Raw genomic sequence first — 20,715 nt, 5'->3', positions numbered from 1 at the left:
AAATTGTTTCCATTAAAAGTATTTGTATCTGGAAATGCAAACCTTTATATTGCTCCCAGAAAATTTGAAGTAGTTGAGATGGTAACACAAATGTTTGTCTACATTGTTGTGAAGGGTATTATATAGTCGGCTCCTCCCGACTTTAGACTTTTCTTACTTGTTTAGACCAATTTTGGTCCGATCGGACCAGCTCCTGTTATGTTCGGAATAAGTTGGTAGGTCCATTTTACTTTGTCAACTGTATCCCATCTCCACACTAAGCACCTGACATATATAGAAATTATCCTCACCATGAGATCTATTTATCCAGCTCCCGTTATGTTCGGAATAATTTGGTAAGTACATTTGCCGAGTTTTCCTCTTGATGCGACTTCTCTGAACTGCTGGTTGAGCAATAGTGTTCTGCATTGATTAATGTTCGTTAAATATCTCAGACCTTTCCGTTATCAGCAGATCCAATGGAGGGATTCCTGGGATCACTTTTGATGCGGATGTCGAAATTGTACGGTAAGCAGATATCACTCGAAGTGGACACAGTCTTTGCATTTTTCAAAGCCAGAAATAATCTCCACTGCGTTACTCAAAGCCGGAGCTACGTGCCTTTAGATTTCTGATTGTCTAGGACCTCTCATATTTACCATTAACATATACTTGCCAAAATATTGACTATCTGCTATTTTTTGTAAACAATCAGGTTGATTCGACAGAAAAAATAGTTACCTACAGTCAGCGTCAATAGAAAGTTTACACCCGCATTGGTTGAAATTTTTCATTCAATTAAATATTTATTAAATCACTTTATATAATTATATAAATAAAAGGATCTGAAAATTGACATGAACGTTGAAACTATGTTGAAAACGGAAAAAGGCGCTTTTTTGCGCGTCATAAGAAAGTATGCAGTTAATAAAAATAGTACAAAAAAAATAGAAAGTTTAATAAAAGTTTGTTTTTGTAGCTCTTGATTCTTATTTCTCCAAATCTTTTATGACTTTCTTTTAGCAAATATTTCAAATTTACTCTCGCCACTCGTTTAACATATTTATATTGCCCGAAAATAAATGAACGACACATACACACAAATTGAATTTTATTAATAAGGGAACGGGTGTATCCCCTTATTGATAATCAGTATCGGTCGTGGAATATAGGGTGGGTGTCCTACGCCACATGCACTGAAAAAACAGTGAACCCACCAGGAAGAAAACTTTCGGTTAATTTTAGAAAATTTTGAACATTTGTAGACAATTTTAACTAAACAGTATTACAAACGTTGGCATCACGCCGATGTCATAAAAATAAGTAAATATTTTTCGACAAATTCAAGAAAATTTATTAGACATAACTAAGTTTTTTCACTTGTTAAAGAAAATTTTGTAGTTTGAAGGAAAAACTTGGAGTTCAAAATTGGAAGAATGTCTTTAGTGACATACGAAGTTCATGATGGACGCCTTTTTGGTAAAATTTACAAATTTAAAGAAATTCTGAACTATATTGTGGAAGACACGAATTTAGTTAATCTTTATGCTTCATTTGAGTATATTTTTTTCCTCGGTTTTCGTTAATTTAACTAACGTAAACAAAAAATTATTAGAGTACAGGAAACTTTCTCCAAACATAATATTTCTATGAACTAAAATAAAGTTAAATTGACTTTAGTGAAATAGAGAGTTCACTTTTTTTTGGGTGTGTAAGAGATCGGCATTTCAATTTCAAGTATTTTATTAACAAAATCGTAAAATCGTACATGATAAAACTTATCGTAAGGAACTTAAAATTAATTATCGTATAACTTTCGTATTTCTAATGGCTTAGCCATAAGATCGTCTGTATGGAGATTGATAAACTGGTTGAAGATTTCCTGTTAATTGTTGTATAATTCCATTAACTGTTGTCGCAACTCCTCCTACTAATTGACCTGGTGTGATGGGAGCCTGAAAACATATAAATGTAAGTAAGGTAATTGAGAAGATGGGTAAAAATTAGTATGGTCGCAAGCTAATTGTCTTAAATAAAAAAATACCATCTAGCAACACCTTCAGCATCTATTGTGAATTGTATAACTGTTAAATATGTCATTTATGAAGTATTAAACCCAGTGTTATTAATGAATGAATAGAACATTTTTTGAATAGCTGGAATTATGTGAATAGCCCATAGCGATGCATTAGAAAAATTAAATGTTTCGTTGAAATTGGCTTAATATTCGTGAAACGAAATTATGAAGAAGAATATCGGTTAAGAATGGACCAGAACGTATTACTTACAGCACCGGCCGTATCATAATAAACCCTGTTCGGTCTAGGTCGCCGCACAGGATTTTCTTCAGAGCCATTTTCATCATTCGAACCTCCATAGGGAGATTGATAAACAGGTTGAACATTCCCTGTCAATTGTTGAATTATTCCATTAACTGTTGTGGCAACTCCACCAACCAATTGTGCTGGTGATACGGGAGCCTGAAAGCAAATAATACAATCCCATTAATTCCCATTAATTTAAATTTGTTTCTGCAAATGGGTGAATATCCCAATAACGGCTAGTTTCTTATCCCCCGATTAATACTTAATGGGAGGATTGACCATTGGGTATTAAAATTTTTGTATGGGATCAGCTGTTTTACCTACACGTTTAATAATAACAGGACATTCCCATAAAATTTAGGTAACTTTTTTGCCGCAGAAATGTTGTTTTCTTGGCAAACATAAAATGATTGCCGAAATCTGATACATAATTTCCAAGAAAATTACATAGTTGCGGCACACATGTTACATGTTCCCCATACAGAAATAAAACTTTGCTCTTGAAACCAATTTAAAGTGATCATATTCCTTCTCTTGGTACAAATAAATGAGATCTGTATCAGCGTTGCCACTATGAATTTTTATTTTGGACCAAAATTTTTCCAAAATTCGTACGAGCAGACCATTTTTCCAAATTGAATTATTATAATTTAAAAATTAATTTTTTTCCAAAAATTTTACTTCCATAGAAAATTTTGTCAAATTTTTATTTCTATTCAAAATTTTTATTTCTATTTATTTCTATAGAAATTTTTATCAAACTTTTATTTCTATAGAAAATTTTCACAAAATTTTATTTCAAAGAAAACTTTGTTAAAATTTTTCTATATAAAATTTTAACAAAATTTCATTTCTTTAGAAAATTCTGTCACAATTTCATTTCTTTAGAAAGTTTAGTCAAAATTTTATTTCTATAGAAAATTTTAACAAAATTTAATTTCTTTAGGAAATTTTGTCAAAATTTCATTTCTATAGAAAATTTAGCCAATATTTTATTTCTATCGAATATTTAGCAAAATTTTATGTCTATAAAATTTTTTGTCAACATTTTATTTCTATCATATAGAAAATTTTCACAAAATTTTATTTCTTTGGAAATTTTTGCAAAAATTTTATTTCTATAGAAAATTGTGTCTAAATTTTATTTCTACTGATTATTTTGTTAAAATTTCATTTCTATAGAGAATTTTTTGTCAAGATTTTATTTCTATAGAAAATTTTGTCAAAATTTTATTTCTGTAGAAAAATTTGTCAAAATTTTATTTCTATAGAAAATTTTGTCAAAATTTTATTTCTATAGAAAATTTTGTCAAAATTTTATTTCTATAGAAAATTTTGTTCATATTTTATTTCTATAGAAAGTTATGGCAAAATTTTATTTCTATATAAAATTTTTACAAAAGTTTCTTCCTATCTTTTTCCTATTTTTGCATAATTTTGTATCTATACAACTGTTTACGTTTTGACAACATTTTTCTATAGAAATAAAATATTGACAAAATTTTCTATACAAATAAAATTTTGGCAAAATTTTCTATAAAACGAAACAATTGGCAAAATTTCCAATAGAAATAAAAATATGACAAAATTTTCTATGGAAGTAAAATTTGGGAAAAATTTTAACTTTTAAATTATATTAATTTAATTTGGAAATATGATCCGATGGTACGCATTTTGGAAAAATGTTGGTCCAAACTAAAAACTCATTTTGGAAACGCTGATCCCAATTTTAATTTTATTGATCCTAGATCGAAAGTTTGATAGGTCCCTAATAATGTCTTTTTGTTTAACGAAGATGTATTTTTGGCTCGGAATTAATACCAAAATCCTTAAGAGAGCTCAAAATCTTTCAATCTGTATCTATTAACAACAAATATCTTTTGGTGTGCCCAAATTAATGTGACCTATTGGTTAACCTTGATTTTTTAAAAGAAAACTGAAAGTCTCTATGTCCCTTCAAATTATTTGACTACTTACAGCACCAGCAGAATCATAATAAACTCTATTCGGAACGGGACGTCGTACTGGTGGACGATAATCGGGATCTACTTCAGGATCACTTTCATCTGCTTGGGTTGAAGATGGATTCGGATCAGCTAAGGGTGGCCTAGAGGTTACAGCCAAGGAATTCTGTAATATTCCAGGGGCCCATGCTCCTAAGAATTGATTTAAACCAGGTGTTGTAGGATATAAAGGATCAGCCAAGGGATCACTTAATAAACCGCCTCCTCCTCCACCTGCTCCTATACCATCTCCATAGCCAGCCAAAGGATCTCCAAATATTCCACCGCCAGCTCCAAAACTTCCGCCAAAACTACCACCAAAACCACCGCAACCATTGCCTATACCCACAGAAGTTTGGGGATAAACATTGTAGACATTTAAATCGAATAGGAAACGTCCTTGCTCCTTTGGAGGCCGTTTGCCTGATGTAGCATCCCTACCATAGGGAAAGCAACGATTGCCATATGAAGCTGCAGCCAAACGCCTTCTCAATAGTTTCTTTCTTTTGAAATGTAAAGCAGTCCTCTCAGATTCTTCTTCAGCTTCTTGATTACCGGCCCCAGCAAATTTGGCATTTTCTGCATCAGCCTTGCTGACATGATTTTGATCTTTGTTGTGTTTATTCTGTGATGATTTTGTATTGCCTGCTGATGAAGCAGAGCTTTGATAATTTCTATTATACGAATTGGTAGGGTAATCCTTTGTGGAGGACGAAGATCCTGATCCACGAACTGAATTTGTTGGAGAATAATAACGAGATGAACTGTAGCCTCTCACAGCATTGGAATTTTGGTTTGAATATCGATTAGCACTCGAATATCCTTTATTTACACTATTGGAACTTTGGCCAGGATAACGATATGCCGAGGAAGTTTGCGTATATGATTTTGTGGGATATGTTGACCGAATACTATTACTCGCCGTGTAATAGCCATTGTTAGCCTTATTATATGGATATGCTTTTGTAGATGTTACACTATTATAAGACGCTGGAGATGTATACGAATAACCACCACTGGCTCTTCTCTGTGCCACGGGATAACGATATGCTGGTATATCCCTTTGACCGTTACAAAATGTTAGAACACACGCAGTGAAAAGTAACAATTTTTTAAAAAAATTCATGTCTTTTCTAACATTTACACAAAATTAAAAAAAAAATAAATAGCCAAATAGGAGTTTCTTTGTGTGGTCCGTTTCTAGATCGTTTGGTGATGTTGTAGGTTTAATTGAAATTTTGATACTAAGCCTTGGAACGATTTAGCATCTAAACTTATCGCCTCATTTTCAAATTTACCATAAACAAGACCAAAAAAATTGTGTGGTAAATTTTTTGCATTGGTCTTTTTTTTTCTGTTAGATATGGAAAAACAAACGAAGTAGTTTTTTTGCAAACAATCAACATAGTTCCATCACTCACTCTGTTTTTTCCAAGTTGTAGTTTTTCCAAAAATGGTTGAATCTACAATAAATTATAATGTCGATTGCATAATAAAGTCGGCATCATTTTAATACCACCGCCATCATTGTATCAAAGTAGCAGAAATACTCATCGTGTGATGATTGTGGAATCACCCTTTTGCTGGCAGCAGTACACTAAAATACAGTGGGCGCTTCTTATATTTATGCAGTGAAAATTAATTCTATAGTTTTGTTTTAGCGAAACAAAGAAAAAATTGCAATTTTGACAAAATTTTATAGAACAAAAAATTTGACAACATTTTTTATAGAAATTATAGAATTTTATAGAAATTATTTATAGAAATAAACTTTTGATACAATAATTTTCCATGGAAATAAAATTTTGAAAAATTAATTCTATTGAAACAAAAATTTGGTAAAATTTTCTATTGAAATAAAATACAAAATTTTCTATAGAAATAAAATTTTAACAAAATTTTCTATAGAAATAAAATTTTAACAAAATTTTCTATAGAAATAAAATTTTGACAAAATTTCCTAAACAAATAAAATTTTCTATAAACTTTTAATACAACAATTTTCCATGGAAATAAAATTTTGAAAAAATAATTCTATAGAAATAAAAATTTGGTAAAATTTTCTATCGAAATAAAATTTTGTATATAACAAAAAATTTGACAAAATTTTCTATAGAAATAAAATTTTGACAAAATTTTCTATAGAAATAACATTTCGACAGAATTTTCTATAGAAATAAAATTTTCATAAAATTCTCTATAGAAATAAAATTTTGACAAAATTTTCTATAGAAATAAAAGTTTGACAAAATTTTCTATAGAAATAAAATTTTGACAACATTTTCTATAGAAATAAAATTTCGACACAATTTTCGATAGAAATAAAAATTTTGACAAACTTTTCTAAAGAAATAATATTTTTACAAACTTTTCTAAGAAATAAAATTTTGAAATTTTGAAAATTTTCTATAGAAATAAAATTTTGAAAAGAAATAAAATTTTGCTAAAATTTTCACTAGAAATAAAATTTTGACAAAATTTTCTATAAAAATAAAATATTGATAAACTTTTCTATAGAAATACAATTTTGCACAATAAATTTTTTGTTTGTCCGTTAATTCCGTGTACAGATACCATCTTCAAATGTCATCATCTTTGAGGCCTTGATTCCAATTAAAGGTCTCAACTCCTGTTTGTTCATCGCCTGCAGAATTTCGCATTTTGTACGTTTCTTTACTTGGTGGAGCCACCTAGGGATTGTACTGTCAATCAATAAAGCGACTTTTTTAATTTTTTAAACTTTGTTAGACTTTCCGATTTTTTACAAATTTAACTTTATTACAAGTTTTTAATTTTTGATCGGTTTATATGGAAAAACCCATATGGGGATCGGTTTATATAGAGGTTATATATAATTATGAACCGATGTGGGCCAATTGCATGGGCATATACTAACATCACGTACCAAATTTTAACAGCATCCGGAATTTTGCTTTTCATATCTGCCGAAGAAGAAGGGACATATACTTGAACTCATATACATATCCGATAAAAACACAAATCATAGACTTAGCAAAACCAAAATAATTCAATAGACTCAGCACTTGGCCCATAGTAAATTCTTCAAATAAATTAAGAATCCAGCCTTCATTATTGCAAACATATTCTCTATATTTGAAAGCCTATTCTACAGTAGTGTTTCTGTATCTGTGATATATAGATATAAAATGAATTGAATAAAAATTTATGTTAACCTCAACTCAGCTTAAGGAATTTAAAAATTTTTTCGCACCTGCTCCCATTGTTCGATATGGTTTGCTTGCCCTCAAACCCACACAACATTTACGCAGGCGTGTAAAGAAGCATAATTTACTCATTGACCTGTGTTATATGCCATTATATGCTAGATAAACATTTTATTCAGTTTAAAACCAGCTATTCAGTCTAGATATCATTGTTTTAGCAAAATAGGTCATTTCAGAGGAAAACAAAAAAAGCAAGCCAAATTTGTGCAAAATTCCAACGAAAAAAACCCAATTAAGAATATACAATAGTTCGTCATCAAACATTTTTTTCAACATCCATCACTTTATTGTTTTTTATGGTTTTTTTCTTTATTTGTTTGATGTTTTAACAAATTTCATCCAAGAGTTAGTTTTTGTTATTATTAAAACGTTGAGTTTTTAGGGCATTTTTGTTTAGAACTCATTACTACACATTTTCGGAAAATTATAATTAAATTATTTATTTTTCTTGTAACTAATAAATGAAAAAGTCCTAAGAGAATTCTAGGATTCGCCGGGGGCACACCTTAGGCAGCAGAGGAAATAACATCGGTGTACATTTTGACTTTGCTGGCAATGCTCATGTCTACATATTTATCACCAATGGATACAATGAGTCCACCAATAATGCTGGGGTCAACACGGGTGGTAATCTTCAAGCTTTGATTGCTTTTCAAGAAAGACTAAAATAAGAAACAAATGCATATTACTCACAAAAATCAGTAAAGAATCCATAAATATTTTTTTATAGCTCATATATGAGAGCACTCTTACCTTCAAAGCTCCTTCCAATTGCTTGCTTTGAGCAGAATCCAAGGGTTTGGCGGAGACAACTTCGCAAACAACTTCACCACGATGAGCAGCCATAATAACACTGAAGGCATTGATAACACCATCCAAAGAGCTCAAACGGCCATTGTTGGCCATGAGGTTCAACAAATTACCGGTGGCAGCAGCCCAACGCAATTTGTCGGCACTTTCCTTCAAAGCAGTACCCATAACTTTCTTGTTGACGATGGGACTGACAACGGATTCGCGTAATTTCTTATCCTTCTTCAAGGTGGCTTGGAAAGCAATCAAGTCCTTTTCTACTTGATCCAGTTGCTTCATCTTAGTGGCAGCCGAATACAAAGCGGTGGCATAACGGCCTTCCAAACCGAAAACTTGGATTGGTGGTTTCACCGCCTGAGCACCAGTGCACATAGCACGGCTCTGAAAGAAAATAAGAAATTAATCAAAATAAATTTATTATATTGGCATTATTTATATGAATAATTGACATTCTTCACATCTTCACATTCTTTTAACAAGTTTTTTTTTGGATTTTCTGTCTGACATTACATAACCCAAAAAAAAAAATATGTTGGGTAATTTTTCCAGATAACATGTTCACATCACCGGGGGATATATTTAAATTGCAAACAAAGTTCGTGCAATTAAATATATTCTAATGATAGTTTAGGCATCATTTTAACATAAATATATATTTTTTCTTACCAAAATAGACAATTTATTTATGGCGGCCATCGTATTTTTTGCCTTGCAGAAAAATTCACGAATACTCGCAAGTGGAGATAGCTGTCAAACTTTATTCGATAAAAAATTTGATAATTATCGATTTATGATATTGATGATTTCGATCATAGAAATCGCATACTTCTGTTATCGGTTAATCGAAACACAAAGTAGTAGCATGGTGAAATAGTTCAGATGTTTGAATTTCAGATGCGATAAACTTGAAAGATAGACTTGAATTCAACAAGATTTCAAATAATATGGGTTAAGAATGGAAAGACGAAAATTGCTAAGACAAATTCAATTATTTTACAAACAATGAAAATTTACTAGTATTTTGCAATAAAGGTTGCTAATAAGTTCGAGTTTCGCCGATCAAATCAAAAATAAATTAGTAATTGCTGGATAAAATTATAAACTTTTTTGGTTGCTTGCAATCATTATTATTTTAGCACCGATTTAACAAATAAAAGTATATTAATTTCTGAACCCCAAAAAAGAAAAAGTTCAGTGTAAACATAAGACCATAGTCTTGAGTAATATTTTATATATTTTAGTAAAGGGTGATTTGTTAAGAGCTTGATAACTTTTTTTTTTTTTAAAACGCATAAAATTTGCAAAATCTCATCGGTTCTTTATTTGAAACGTTAGATTGGTCCATGACATTTACTTTTTGAAGATAATTTCATTTAAATGTTGACCGCGGCTGCGTCTTAGGTGGTCCATTCGGAAAGTCCAATTTTGGGCAACTTTTTCGAGCATTTCGGCCGGAATAGCCCGAATTTCTTCGGAAATGTTGTCTTCCAAAGCTGGAAAAGTTGCTGGCTTATTTCTGTAGACTTTAGACTTGACGTAGCCCCACAAAAAATAGTCTAAAGGCGTCAAATCGCATGATCTTGGTGGCCAACTTACCGGTCCATTTCTTGAGATGAATTGTTCTCCGAGGTTTTCCCTCAAAATGGCCATAGAATCGCGAGCTGTGTGGCATGTAGCGCCATCTTGTTGAAACCACATGTCAACCAAGTTCAGTTCTTCCATTTTTGGCAACAAAAAGTTTGTTAGCATCGAACGATAGCGATCGCCATTCACCGTAACGTTGCGTCCAACAGCATCTTTGAAAAAATACGGTCCAATGATTCCACCAGCGTACAAACCACACCAAACAGTGCATTTTTCGGGATGCATGGGCAGTTCTTGAACGGCTTCTGGTTGCTCTTCACTCCAAATGCGGCAATTTTGCTTATTTACGTAGCCATTCAACCAGAAATGAGCCTCATCGCTGAACAAAATTTGTCGATAAAAAAGCGGATTTTCTGCCACTGATTTTGGTAATAAAATTCAATGATTTGCAAGCGTTGCTCGTTAGTAAGTCTATTCATGATGAAATGTCAAAGCATACTGAGCATCTTTCTCTTTGACACCATGTCTGAAATCCCACGTGATCTGTCAAATACTAATGCATGAAAATCCTAACCTCAAAAGAATCACCCTTTAGAAGGAAACTGAGGCCTTGTAACCGAGCGAGGAGGCAATTGCGAAAATATAAACCCAAGAATTATGAATTGACTATAAATGGCAATGGTCAGATCTATTATGCTACATGAAAAAAATTACCGATATTTTTTCATACCCAGCACCTTAGAATGGTGATGAGGCTATAATAAGATTATCATTCCGTTTGTAACACATTGTAATATCGATTTTTGACCACATAAAGTATTTTTATTCTTGATTATGAGAAATTGTAAGACATATCCGTCTGTCTGTCGGTTGTAATCAAGCTACAGTCTTCAATAATGGCGCTATCGTGCTGAAATTTGCTACAAATTCGTATTTTGGCTCCACACGGGTTAAGTTCGAAGATGGCTATATCGGTCCAGGTTTTTATATAGCTCCCATATAAACCGATCCCCCGATTTGGGGTCTTGGGCTTCTTAGAACCGTAGTTTTTATCCGATTTGTTTGAAATTGGAAATTTAGAGGTATTTTAGGATCACAAATATGTGTGTCGAAAATGGTGTGTATCGGTCCATGTTTTGGTATATCCCCCTTATAGACCGATCTCCCGAATCTACTTCTTGGGCTTCTAGACACCGCAATTTTTATCCTATTTACCTGAAATTGAAAATCTAGAGGTACTTTGGGCCCACAAAGAGGTGTGTCAAATATGGTGTGGTTCGGTCCAAGGTTTAGTTTAGCCTCCATATAGCGTTATCTCCCGGTTTAACTCCTTGAGCATCTAAACATCCGTTGTTTTTATCCGATGTCTGAAATCGGAAATCTAGAGGTATTTTATGACTACAAAGAGGTGTGTCGAAAATGGTGTGTATCGGTTCATTTAGAGCGATCTCCCGAGTTTACTTCTTGGGCTTCTAGACACCGCAATTTTTATCCAATCTGTCTAAAATTCAAAATCTAGAGGTATTTTGGATTCATAAATTTGTTGTTCTCAATGGTGCTCAGTCTGGTACTCTGCCGCTTTATTCGGGTGTGCCTCAGGGCTCAGTTTTGGGTCCATTGCTTTTTATTTTATATGTGAATGACCTATATAGATATACCGATTCCAGGAGTTGTAAGACATTCATGTTCGCTGATGACATTTTCTTACTATTTAATGGCGCTAGTTCTTCATCTGAAATTTTTGAGAGTGATGTCAATTCCTGTTGAAAAGCAGAGCTATGGTATTGAAAAGCAGAGCTATGGTATTTAGGTCGTCTAGAGGTTCGTTTGCATGTCCTAGGATTTTCCAGGGTCAGGAGGAGATTCAGATTGTAGATAGGCATCGTTGCTTGGGTGTAATAATTGATACTGATCTTTCTTTTCAATATCATATCGATTCCGTATCAGGTAGAGTTTGGGGGACATTGCGCGGGATTTATGGGACCAGTTTATTTTTGCCTCTTCCGGTTAAAATTAAATTGGCTCATGCTCTATTGATGTCCCTAGTATTATATGGACTAGAAGTTGTTTCTGGAACTATCTTGCAATATTTTTCTAAGTTGAAGCGCATTGTCAATGTGATTGTACGCATTGTATATAATGTAAGGCGTAGAAATTCCATTTCAACATATGTAGTACGATTTCTTGGATGTTCGTTTAGGAGATTTGTTAATTATCGCAATCTCCTATTGTTTTATAACATCATCCACACTTCTAGACCTTTAGATTTGGTTTCTGTTTTTACCTTTTCGCGTTCTATTAGAAATGTTCAGATATTTATTCCTCGTATAAGGAGGCATATTTATGCTAGATCTTTTGTGGTTAGAATAGCTCGGTGTTGGAATCGATTGCTTCTAGAACTACGCATTTTTTCTCATTGTAATAACGCATTTCGTCTCAAACTCATGGAATATATGGCTAGTTCTACCTAAACTGTACACAGAAAAAAATATCACCAAAATATTTCCAATTAAAAAGTTAATTGAAGTTGAAAATTTTTTCAATTAATAAATTAATTGATACAATTAACTTTTTAATCATGATAGAAACATTAAGTTATTTAAGTCAATGATTGAAAATTTTAAATTTTTTAATTAAAAAATTAATTGATACAATTAAAAAGTTAATTGAAGTTGAAAATTTTTTCAATTAATAAATTAATTGATACAATTAACTTTTTAATCATGATAGAAACATTAAGTTAATTAAGTCAATGATTGAAAATTTAAAAATTTTTAATTAAAAAATTAATTGATACAATTAACTTTTTAATCAAATACGGAAGACTAATTCAGTTAAAAGAAGTGCTGATTTTTTTTTTAATTTTTAATTAAAAATGTATTTCAAACAATCATTTGTTAATCCAAATAAAAACTCTAAGCCAATTCAGAAAGTAATTAAAAATAGTTACCTTTTTCATTAATAAATTAATTGGGTTTTCAATCAACATCAATTAAATTTTTAATTGACTCAAAAAATTAATTGAAAAAAATTAATTAATTTTTTAATCAAGAATTTTTTTCTATGCCCAATTAAAACTGTGATTTATACTATCATTTTCGTGATTGAAGACATTCCAATTAAAAAATTAATTGGATCAATTAATTTGATGATTGAATCAGAAAAAAAATTTTTGTGTGTAAGGTTCTTGGACGATTTACAGCTCATCTATTGCATACACATTTGGTATATTCTATGGAACTCCTATGTACTTTTAAGTTATTGATTTTATGTTGACTTGCACTGTATATGGGACTAATTTCCACTTATTTCATCGCTATTTTAATAATCACTACTACTCTTGCGGCTGGGGAGCCAATTAAATTAGTTTCTTCTTAGTTTAAGGTATTAACTTGTTTACATTATATCGATGGCTCAGTATTTTTGTTATGATGTAATATATTTTTATAGGCCTCTATTGGCTTTGTATTACAGAATTTTTGAATAAATAAATACATATTGTGTGTATCGGTTTGCTGTAGCCCCAATATAGATCGATTTCCCGATTTGACTTCTTGGGGTTCTAGACACCGTAATTTTTATCCGATCTACCTGAAATATGGTGTGGATCAATCCATGTTTTGGTGAAGCACCCATGTGTTTAGTCTCCCTATTTCCATTTTTTGATTCATGGTGGTGGGTATTTAATATTCGGCCCGGCCGAACTTAATTCCGTATATACTTGTTTTAAATAAAATTTGAAAACATTTTTTCAATTAAAAAATTATTTGTTTCTCTTAAGTTTTTAATGAAACCAAACATTTATAATTTGCGTTGGTGATTGATATTATGAATTACGTAATTGAAGCACTCAATTAATTATTGAATCTAAAAAATATTTTTGTTTTGTGTATATACAGCATCGGCTTCGGTAAAAAATCGATAATCGGCCACGAATTGGTCTTCGGCGTCAAGAGGCCGATTAGCCGAAGCTTTTTGAATAATTTATTTGATATTGAATTGTCAAAGTGTTGAATTTGTCTCAGTCAAAACACCCAGTACAAATAATACGTAAAAAAATTATAAAAAAAAATCTTGTTTTGTCACTATAATAACAAATGAATTACCTTCTATTGTTGTATTTATGCATTTGTTTAAAAAAGTATTCTAATATTGAACTAAAAAACACCAAATTTCTTTAATTACTAATTTGAGGAAAATAATCTTGATCCGCCGAAACTAGGTTTGAATCCATAAAACGTTTACTAAACATTGCCCCACGGTACCTAAACAAATACAATTTGACACCCGCTTAAATCTGTCTACCTATTTCTCCAATCAATTAAAATTTAAGTAATTTTGCAAATCAAAATTAAATTAAAAAATTAAAATTCCTAATAAATTCCTTCCATATTGTAGAAAATTTATATCCAATCACCTTTCTTTTGGCCTTTTTCAAGAGGTTTATTTGAAAATAAAACTTTCTCTCGTAGGGTTAAATTCTAAAATACGAAATTTTGTTATTTTGTTTTTTTTTTTCTTCTTGTTTCCTCCGTATGTGTATAGTATATAGTATGGAATCAATTTGTTACGGATATTATATATCAATATGTTTGCTTCCTTCAAACTTCATCACCCACACATTCTACTTGTCATCTGTAATTATAAATGAATGGTAATTAGGAATTTGAAATTATTTTAAATCATTCAAACTAACCGTCATCGTCATCTTCTTCCCCTTCGCCGTCCTCATCATCAAACACTTCTTCTTCATTATCTTCATTGTCTTCATCATCGTCTTCTGGCTCTACCTCAATATCAGGTACTAAATAATACTGTAGAGGATTGAGCCAGAGATCGTCTTTGATAAGTTCAGCAATTTCATCATTGACGGGATCACTGTTATCAGTGAACCAATCGAAAAATGTCTTATATTCAGAATTTCGTTTCTTCTTATTGGTGAAAGGCTTTGAGAGCAATTGTTTTAAGAGATTTTTGCCTTCTTTCCATTGTATAGACGTGCTTGTCGATGAGGGGCAATCACTGTTTTCATCAGCTACAATAAGCAAAACGAAAGAAATGTGTGAACATATGAGATATATTAAAATAAAAATCATTCAACTTACATCCTGTTCCCAAGTGAAACTCTTTTGTTAGAACTTTATTTTCGAAGAAAGGATTTTCATCGAAGTAGAAATGAATGCGATAACCCGATTTTATGTCTTCAAATTCCTCTACTTCTAATTTACTTAAGGCGTGCAAACATTCCTCTTCTTCTTCGTCCAATATACCCGAAACTTGGGGATGGTTGATAAACTGCAAAGATAAAAAATATGACAATTTGGATTAGTAAATGAATGCTGAAAGTAATTTCAATGGATATTTAAAAGAGATGTGGTTTATTAATTTGAAAAAAAGCGCAAACAAATTGTTGTGAAGAAAAAGTATATAAACCGAGCCAACAACAATAACAACTACTACAGAAAATTGGCGAAACACAACCAACCAACAAACTTTACCATTCTTTAGTTAAAAATAACAGTAATAACTAACAGTTAGTTTGTTATTTTAAATTAACAGTAACATTTAAATAAATTCGCCAAGCTGCGACAATACCAACACTATACAAATAGCTTTTGTCTCTAGATGAAACAAGAAGTTTTAGACATTAATTTGGCCAATTCAAGAATAGACAAGATGAGTGGGGCTAGAAGAAGTAGCAAAAAACGAAATTAACATTTACTCTATATTTCCAGATTAAGGTAACCTCCAAAAAAAACTTTGGTCAAGATATGATGGTTTATTTCCTCGGAGTAATGCTGGTGAAACTGAAAGATTCCGAAAAGTAGTTTTCGACTTTTGTATCTCTAGTCACTGCCTAACGAAACCTCAGACCCTGCTCCAAGTGATAAATTGTATACAAAGGGGAAGAAGACGAGCAAACTGGCTTAAAAGTTGTATTGAGATTTGAATGCGGACCGTATATGCATAAGGGTAGGAAGGCTCTGGGGAGACAAGACTTTGCAATAATCGCAAAAGTGGAATATCGAATTTTCCAAATTTTAACAAGTAAGGAGAGTCTAAAGTAAAGCCATTTTTATGCAATTTCGCAAAAGTATATTTATGGTATCGTTAATTTTTACAAGTTTTCGCCTTAGCAGTGATGATTTCACAAAAAATTAGGTATTTTGGCCATATTTACCCAAATCGCAAGAAATATATGAGAGAAATATCAAAATCTAAACCGATAAATTCAAATTGACACGCTTAGCTAGAATATTAACACTACTACTTTTACAATATTTCTCGTAAATTGGTGCTTTCTGGCGTTTTCATTTAGTACTTTTTGTATATATATATATATATATATATTTTTTTTTAATTTGAACAGTATTGGGTATAATTGGCATCTTTTCATACAAAAATTCTGATAAGACAGACAAAAGCTTAAGAAACTCAAATATATTGCCATGGAATTTTATTGTTATGAAGTTGGTAGTGATCCTTTTTTAATCAATATTGTTATTCTTTTTTTTAAAAGTCTAGGGACGAGTGCAGAATTTCTGAACTTGGTAAAGATGTCATTAAAAAACGTTAGTATTAAATTCTCAAATACTCACAATTGAAATAAGAAATACGACTCCCAGCAAATATTAAAAAATATAATAAAAAATAAAATAAAATGATAAAAATTAATGAGGGTAATATAAGCAATAACAATTATAAAGATGTACAGTTGGATGGCGTTCATAATATCGTAAAAATGCTTCAAATGAAATCAATACCCAAAAGTTCTATAATACAACTTTGGATTTTTTTTTAGTAATGCACATTGAATTTCACCTGGCTGGATTTGTAGTGGGAACTGGTATGTTAGAATTGACAATATATTTTTGGTGCTTTTTGCCCTCGGCAGTTGGCATCACATGGCCAGATCGACTCATGGGCCGGTTCAGAGCATTATTGCAGAATTATGCACTAACTTAAAATACCATGTTCCACAGTGAGGCGCAGGGTACTAATATGTTATAGGTACCAAAAGTAGACCTTTGAAACTTCTGTTAGTCAAAGGTCGACTTTCAAAAAGCTGTAAGTCAATTATTCCACAATTTCAAATTTTGAAAAATTAGAAAGGTTAGGTTAGGTGGCAGCCCGATGTATCATGCTCACTTAGACTATTCAGTCCACTAGAAAAGTCGGCATTTAAGTTGTGATTATTATCCCTGAAAACGATCCGAACATCACATTTTTGGTAATTGCGAAACAATGGCAACCCTTCACATAAATATACACAATCAAATGACTGGCCCTGTCATATACCATACATACAAACATATATACGCCGCCAAACATTTTCTCGACTAACGAGTATATTAAGAGTACAGATTACACCTTATGTTATACAGTCACAAAATTTCCGGGGAACTATGATTAAAAAAAAAAAAAACAAAACAGTAATAGACTGGCGTAAAGCTTCTTTAGCCAAAGTATACAAAAATTGTTTTTTGGAACTTTTTAGAAGCTGGCGCTTACAATTAACAATACATACACAAGGAGTCTATTAATCACTCCACCACACGCACTTTTAACCGATCATCCTTGCCTCGTCTTTTAGGTACTTACCGCTGTCACCCAGAAGTTTGGTATACGTTTCACCAATTCACTTCTCTTCTCATAGCAGGGCTTCCGGAGTTTATTGTATTTCTGCTCAACTTTTAGAATCTCCTCACTAGCCTTCTCGTTGAGGGCGTCAATGTCATTCTGGCACGCATCGATCATTTCAAGTGCCTCTGATACAGCTTCATTGGGAGCTGAATTGCCCTCATCCAACTTTGCGCGCTTACTCGGTAAACTGGACATGTTTGCAACAAAATTTATTAAGAGTTTTCTTCTCTATATTACACAGAAAACACAAAGGTTCGTCCCCAGCAGCAAGATAAGTGATTCTCGGCGTCGAGTCTTTTCGTTTTCTTGCTTGCTAATAATGAAAAGACTTGTGTGTGTGAGTATGCTTTATGTGTGTATTTAATGGCGAAAAATGCCGGTTTGCAAATGACGAGTTGTATTTCATGAAATGACAAGCTTAAATGTAAGCGCACTGCGTTACGTTTCCCCATGGCTAAATAAGGAGGTTGAATCACGGTAACAAAAACAACAAATTTCAATATGTTGTTTACAATTTTAAGAAGTCAAAATCAGCTGATAAAAGAATCGTATGGCATTGGTAAAAGTGGCAATTATTTATTCTTTCAATTGTCCTGAAAAAATAATTCAAATCCAGAAAAAAATAAAGGTTCAAATTTAATTGCGTCACCTATGAGTGATTGTGAAGTGGATAATTCATCCGAGGAACGCCGATATGAGACAAATAAGACTATAATACCCACCAAAGTTAAGAATGAAAGTCAGTCAAATGGATCTTCGCCATCTATTAACAAAACCAGTTTATGATGCAGTTTAAAAACTGATGTGCTTGGTATTTTGGGTCTGGAATATGTTATCAAGATACTCAAGTCATCTTTGAACAATTCTCGAGCTATGAATGCGCGAGTTTGTTTGAGATGAATTTGCTATGCAGTGTCATTTGGAGAGCTGCAATCACCATAAACATATGATTTTGACATCTTAAAATTTTGTCGAAATAAAAAAATTGTAATCATGTGGGCCCATGATTTAACCTTCTTGTTCAGCCATGCGTTTCCCGTTTAGACGTAGTGACATGTCGCTGCCACTGTCTTGTGACGTTTTCTTTTAAAATATATGTACTTTTTCCGCATTTTGTCAGGAATATGGATGGCCTCTTTAAGATCTATGGAAAAAGAAGGCAGCAGCCATAGACAGAAATTTACGACACTTTGCATATTGCTGTTGATTAATTGGCGGCTATATTTCAGCCGAGATGGGCCGACTTAGTGTGTAAATGTAAGAATAGCGATAGGCGGTAGATTTTAATTTTTTGTGAATAGATAGATTTTTTAGAACAGATTTTAATTTGGCGACTCGCCGCTAGCCGTCATGGTATTCCGTTGTGGATTTTGGGCTCATCGGCGCCTTCACTACCTGTTTCTATATATCGAATGAGCTCTAAACTGCAAAGATAAAAAATATGACAATTTGGATTAGTAAATGAATGCTGAAAGTAATTTCAATGGATATTTAAAAGAGATGCGGTTTATTAATTTGAAAAAAAGCGGAAACCAATTGTTGTGAAGAAAAATTATATAAACCGAGCCAACAACAATAACAACTACTACAGAAAATTTGCGAAACACAACCAACAAACAAACTTTCCCATTCTTTAGTTAAGGCCGGTACTATGTTCATTCTTGCGAAAAATTTTTATAGAAACCATTATTTCGCACATAGAAAGCGGTGTTTATTTAGGTAACTTGGAGCGCTATTTTACAGGGAGCAATATTGAATTAAGTTGGTGATTGCTGTTTGTTATTACAAAATTAACATTTTATTTTCCTTGGGCAATTGATCTGCTGCTCCTTTGATCCTTTGTATAGTTTCGGAACAAAAATATAATCCGTGTTTGTGTTATAAACCCACACAAATAGTTTTAATAAATAAATAATTTCTTAATTCACATTGCAAATGGCGCCATGCTATAAACGTCAGTTTTTCAACTCGAAAAAAACAAAGTACCACAAATGGAAAAATTTCGCTAGTTTTTCGCATTTTTTAATTTTGTATGGAGTTTCAACGCGAAAACCGAACAGAGTACCGGCCTTTAGAAATAACAGTAATAACTAACAGTTAAGTTAGTTAGTTATTTTAATTAGCAGTAACATTTAAATAACTTCGCCAAGCTGCCACAATACCAATACTATACAAATAGCTTTTGTCTCTAGATGAAACAAGAAGTTTTAGACTTTAATTTGGCCAATTCAAGAATAGACAAGATGAGTGGGGCTAGAAGCTGGGATACTGCTACCCTGCCAACATTTTTTGAATTTGGGGGCGCTTCTGAGAATCCCGACTACGTCGAAAACAGTCGTATACGATATCCAAAACTCCTCGGAAAAGCGCCGTCACTATTGCGATGTTGTACCACGCCAAGTTACTACAAAAAAGTATCGCATGAGTGCAATTATTAGGTGCCCTTCTGGATACATTTACAAGGGTTCCAATAGGAGCCCTTTCAAACAATCAGAGAAAGTGAATTTTAAGATAGTTGTAAAAGAATCATTGTGGTCAAGTAATGCGCGTTACAGACTATCAGTTATTCCGGATGTTTATTAATTTTATTAAACATTTATAAATTCTCATAAATATAACATTTATACCGCTATCATCACATCACATTTAACATATTTTTATGCATTAATAAAAGATTGATGTTGAGTTACAGGTTGCAAATTACATGTTGTAGCGTCTATCATCCAGCGCTTTTATTCCCAATGGAGGTAGCGTGCCTGGAAAATATATGAAAAAATATCACTTTATTCCATTTGGAAAGTCGAAAATTGTTCACCATATACCTTTCACAATTTTAAGCGTAATATCTATGTTTTCAGAACTTTATTTTCGTTTTTATCGTTCACCAATATACCTTTTACAATTAACTATGTTTTCAACACTTCATTATCGTTTTTATTTAAATAAATTATAAGAAGCTAGTTGTGCTTGGTGTTTCACAAAATATAAAATGGCTCTTGCAACAATACCCTGCCAACATTTTTTTAATTTGGGGCGCTTCTGAGAATCCCCACTACGTCGAAAACAATCATATACGACATCAAAAACTCGTCGGGAAAGCGCCGTCACTATTGAGAAGTTATACCA

General features: G+C 32.2%; 3 protein-coding genes across 3 annotated transcripts; all 3 read right to left on the bottom strand.

Annotated features, from left to right (window-relative positions):
• Positions 1-1,704: 1,704 nt before the first annotated feature.
• On the bottom strand, positions 1,705-5,951 carry LOC142220558 (uncharacterized). Its single transcript, XM_075289744.1, has 2 exons — positions 4,281-5,951; positions 1,705-1,934 (listed from the first exon to the last, which is right to left on the bottom strand). Exons 1-2 carry the CDS (start codon positions 5,430-5,432, stop codon positions 1,812-1,814), a joined length of 1,275 nt encoding a protein of 424 aa, XP_075145859.1. The 5' UTR covers positions 5,433-5,951; the 3' UTR covers positions 1,705-1,811.
• A 1,849-nt stretch (positions 5,952-7,800) lies between these two features.
• On the bottom strand, positions 7,801-9,172 carry ATPsynO (ATP synthase subunit O, mitochondrial). The gene is made up of 3 exons (XM_075289743.1): positions 9,028-9,172; positions 8,305-8,742; positions 7,801-8,213 (listed from the first exon to the last, which is right to left on the bottom strand). The coding sequence occupies exons 1-3, from the start codon at positions 9,055-9,057 to the stop codon at positions 8,058-8,060; spliced, it is 624 nt and encodes a 207-aa protein (XP_075145858.1). The 5' UTR covers positions 9,058-9,172; the 3' UTR covers positions 7,801-8,057.
• Positions 9,173-14,363: 5,191 nt separating this feature from the next.
• Positions 14,364-17,920, bottom strand: Set (NAP domain-containing protein SET). Its single transcript, XM_075289742.1, has 4 exons — positions 17,548-17,920; positions 15,051-15,240; positions 14,642-14,980; positions 14,364-14,580 (listed from the first exon to the last, which is right to left on the bottom strand). Exons 1-4 carry the CDS (start codon positions 17,782-17,784, stop codon positions 14,570-14,572), a joined length of 777 nt encoding a protein of 258 aa, XP_075145857.1. The 5' UTR covers positions 17,785-17,920; the 3' UTR covers positions 14,364-14,569.
• Between the last annotated feature and the right edge of the window lie 2,795 nt (positions 17,921-20,715).

This window comes from Haematobia irritans, chromosome 1, assembly GCF_050003625.1.
Source record: "Haematobia irritans isolate KBUSLIRL chromosome 1, ASM5000362v1, whole genome shotgun sequence".
In the NCBI taxonomy this organism is placed as follows: Eukaryota; Metazoa; Arthropoda; class Insecta; order Diptera; family Muscidae; genus Haematobia; species Haematobia irritans.
This window is presented reverse-complemented; position numbering and strand designations above follow the sequence as displayed.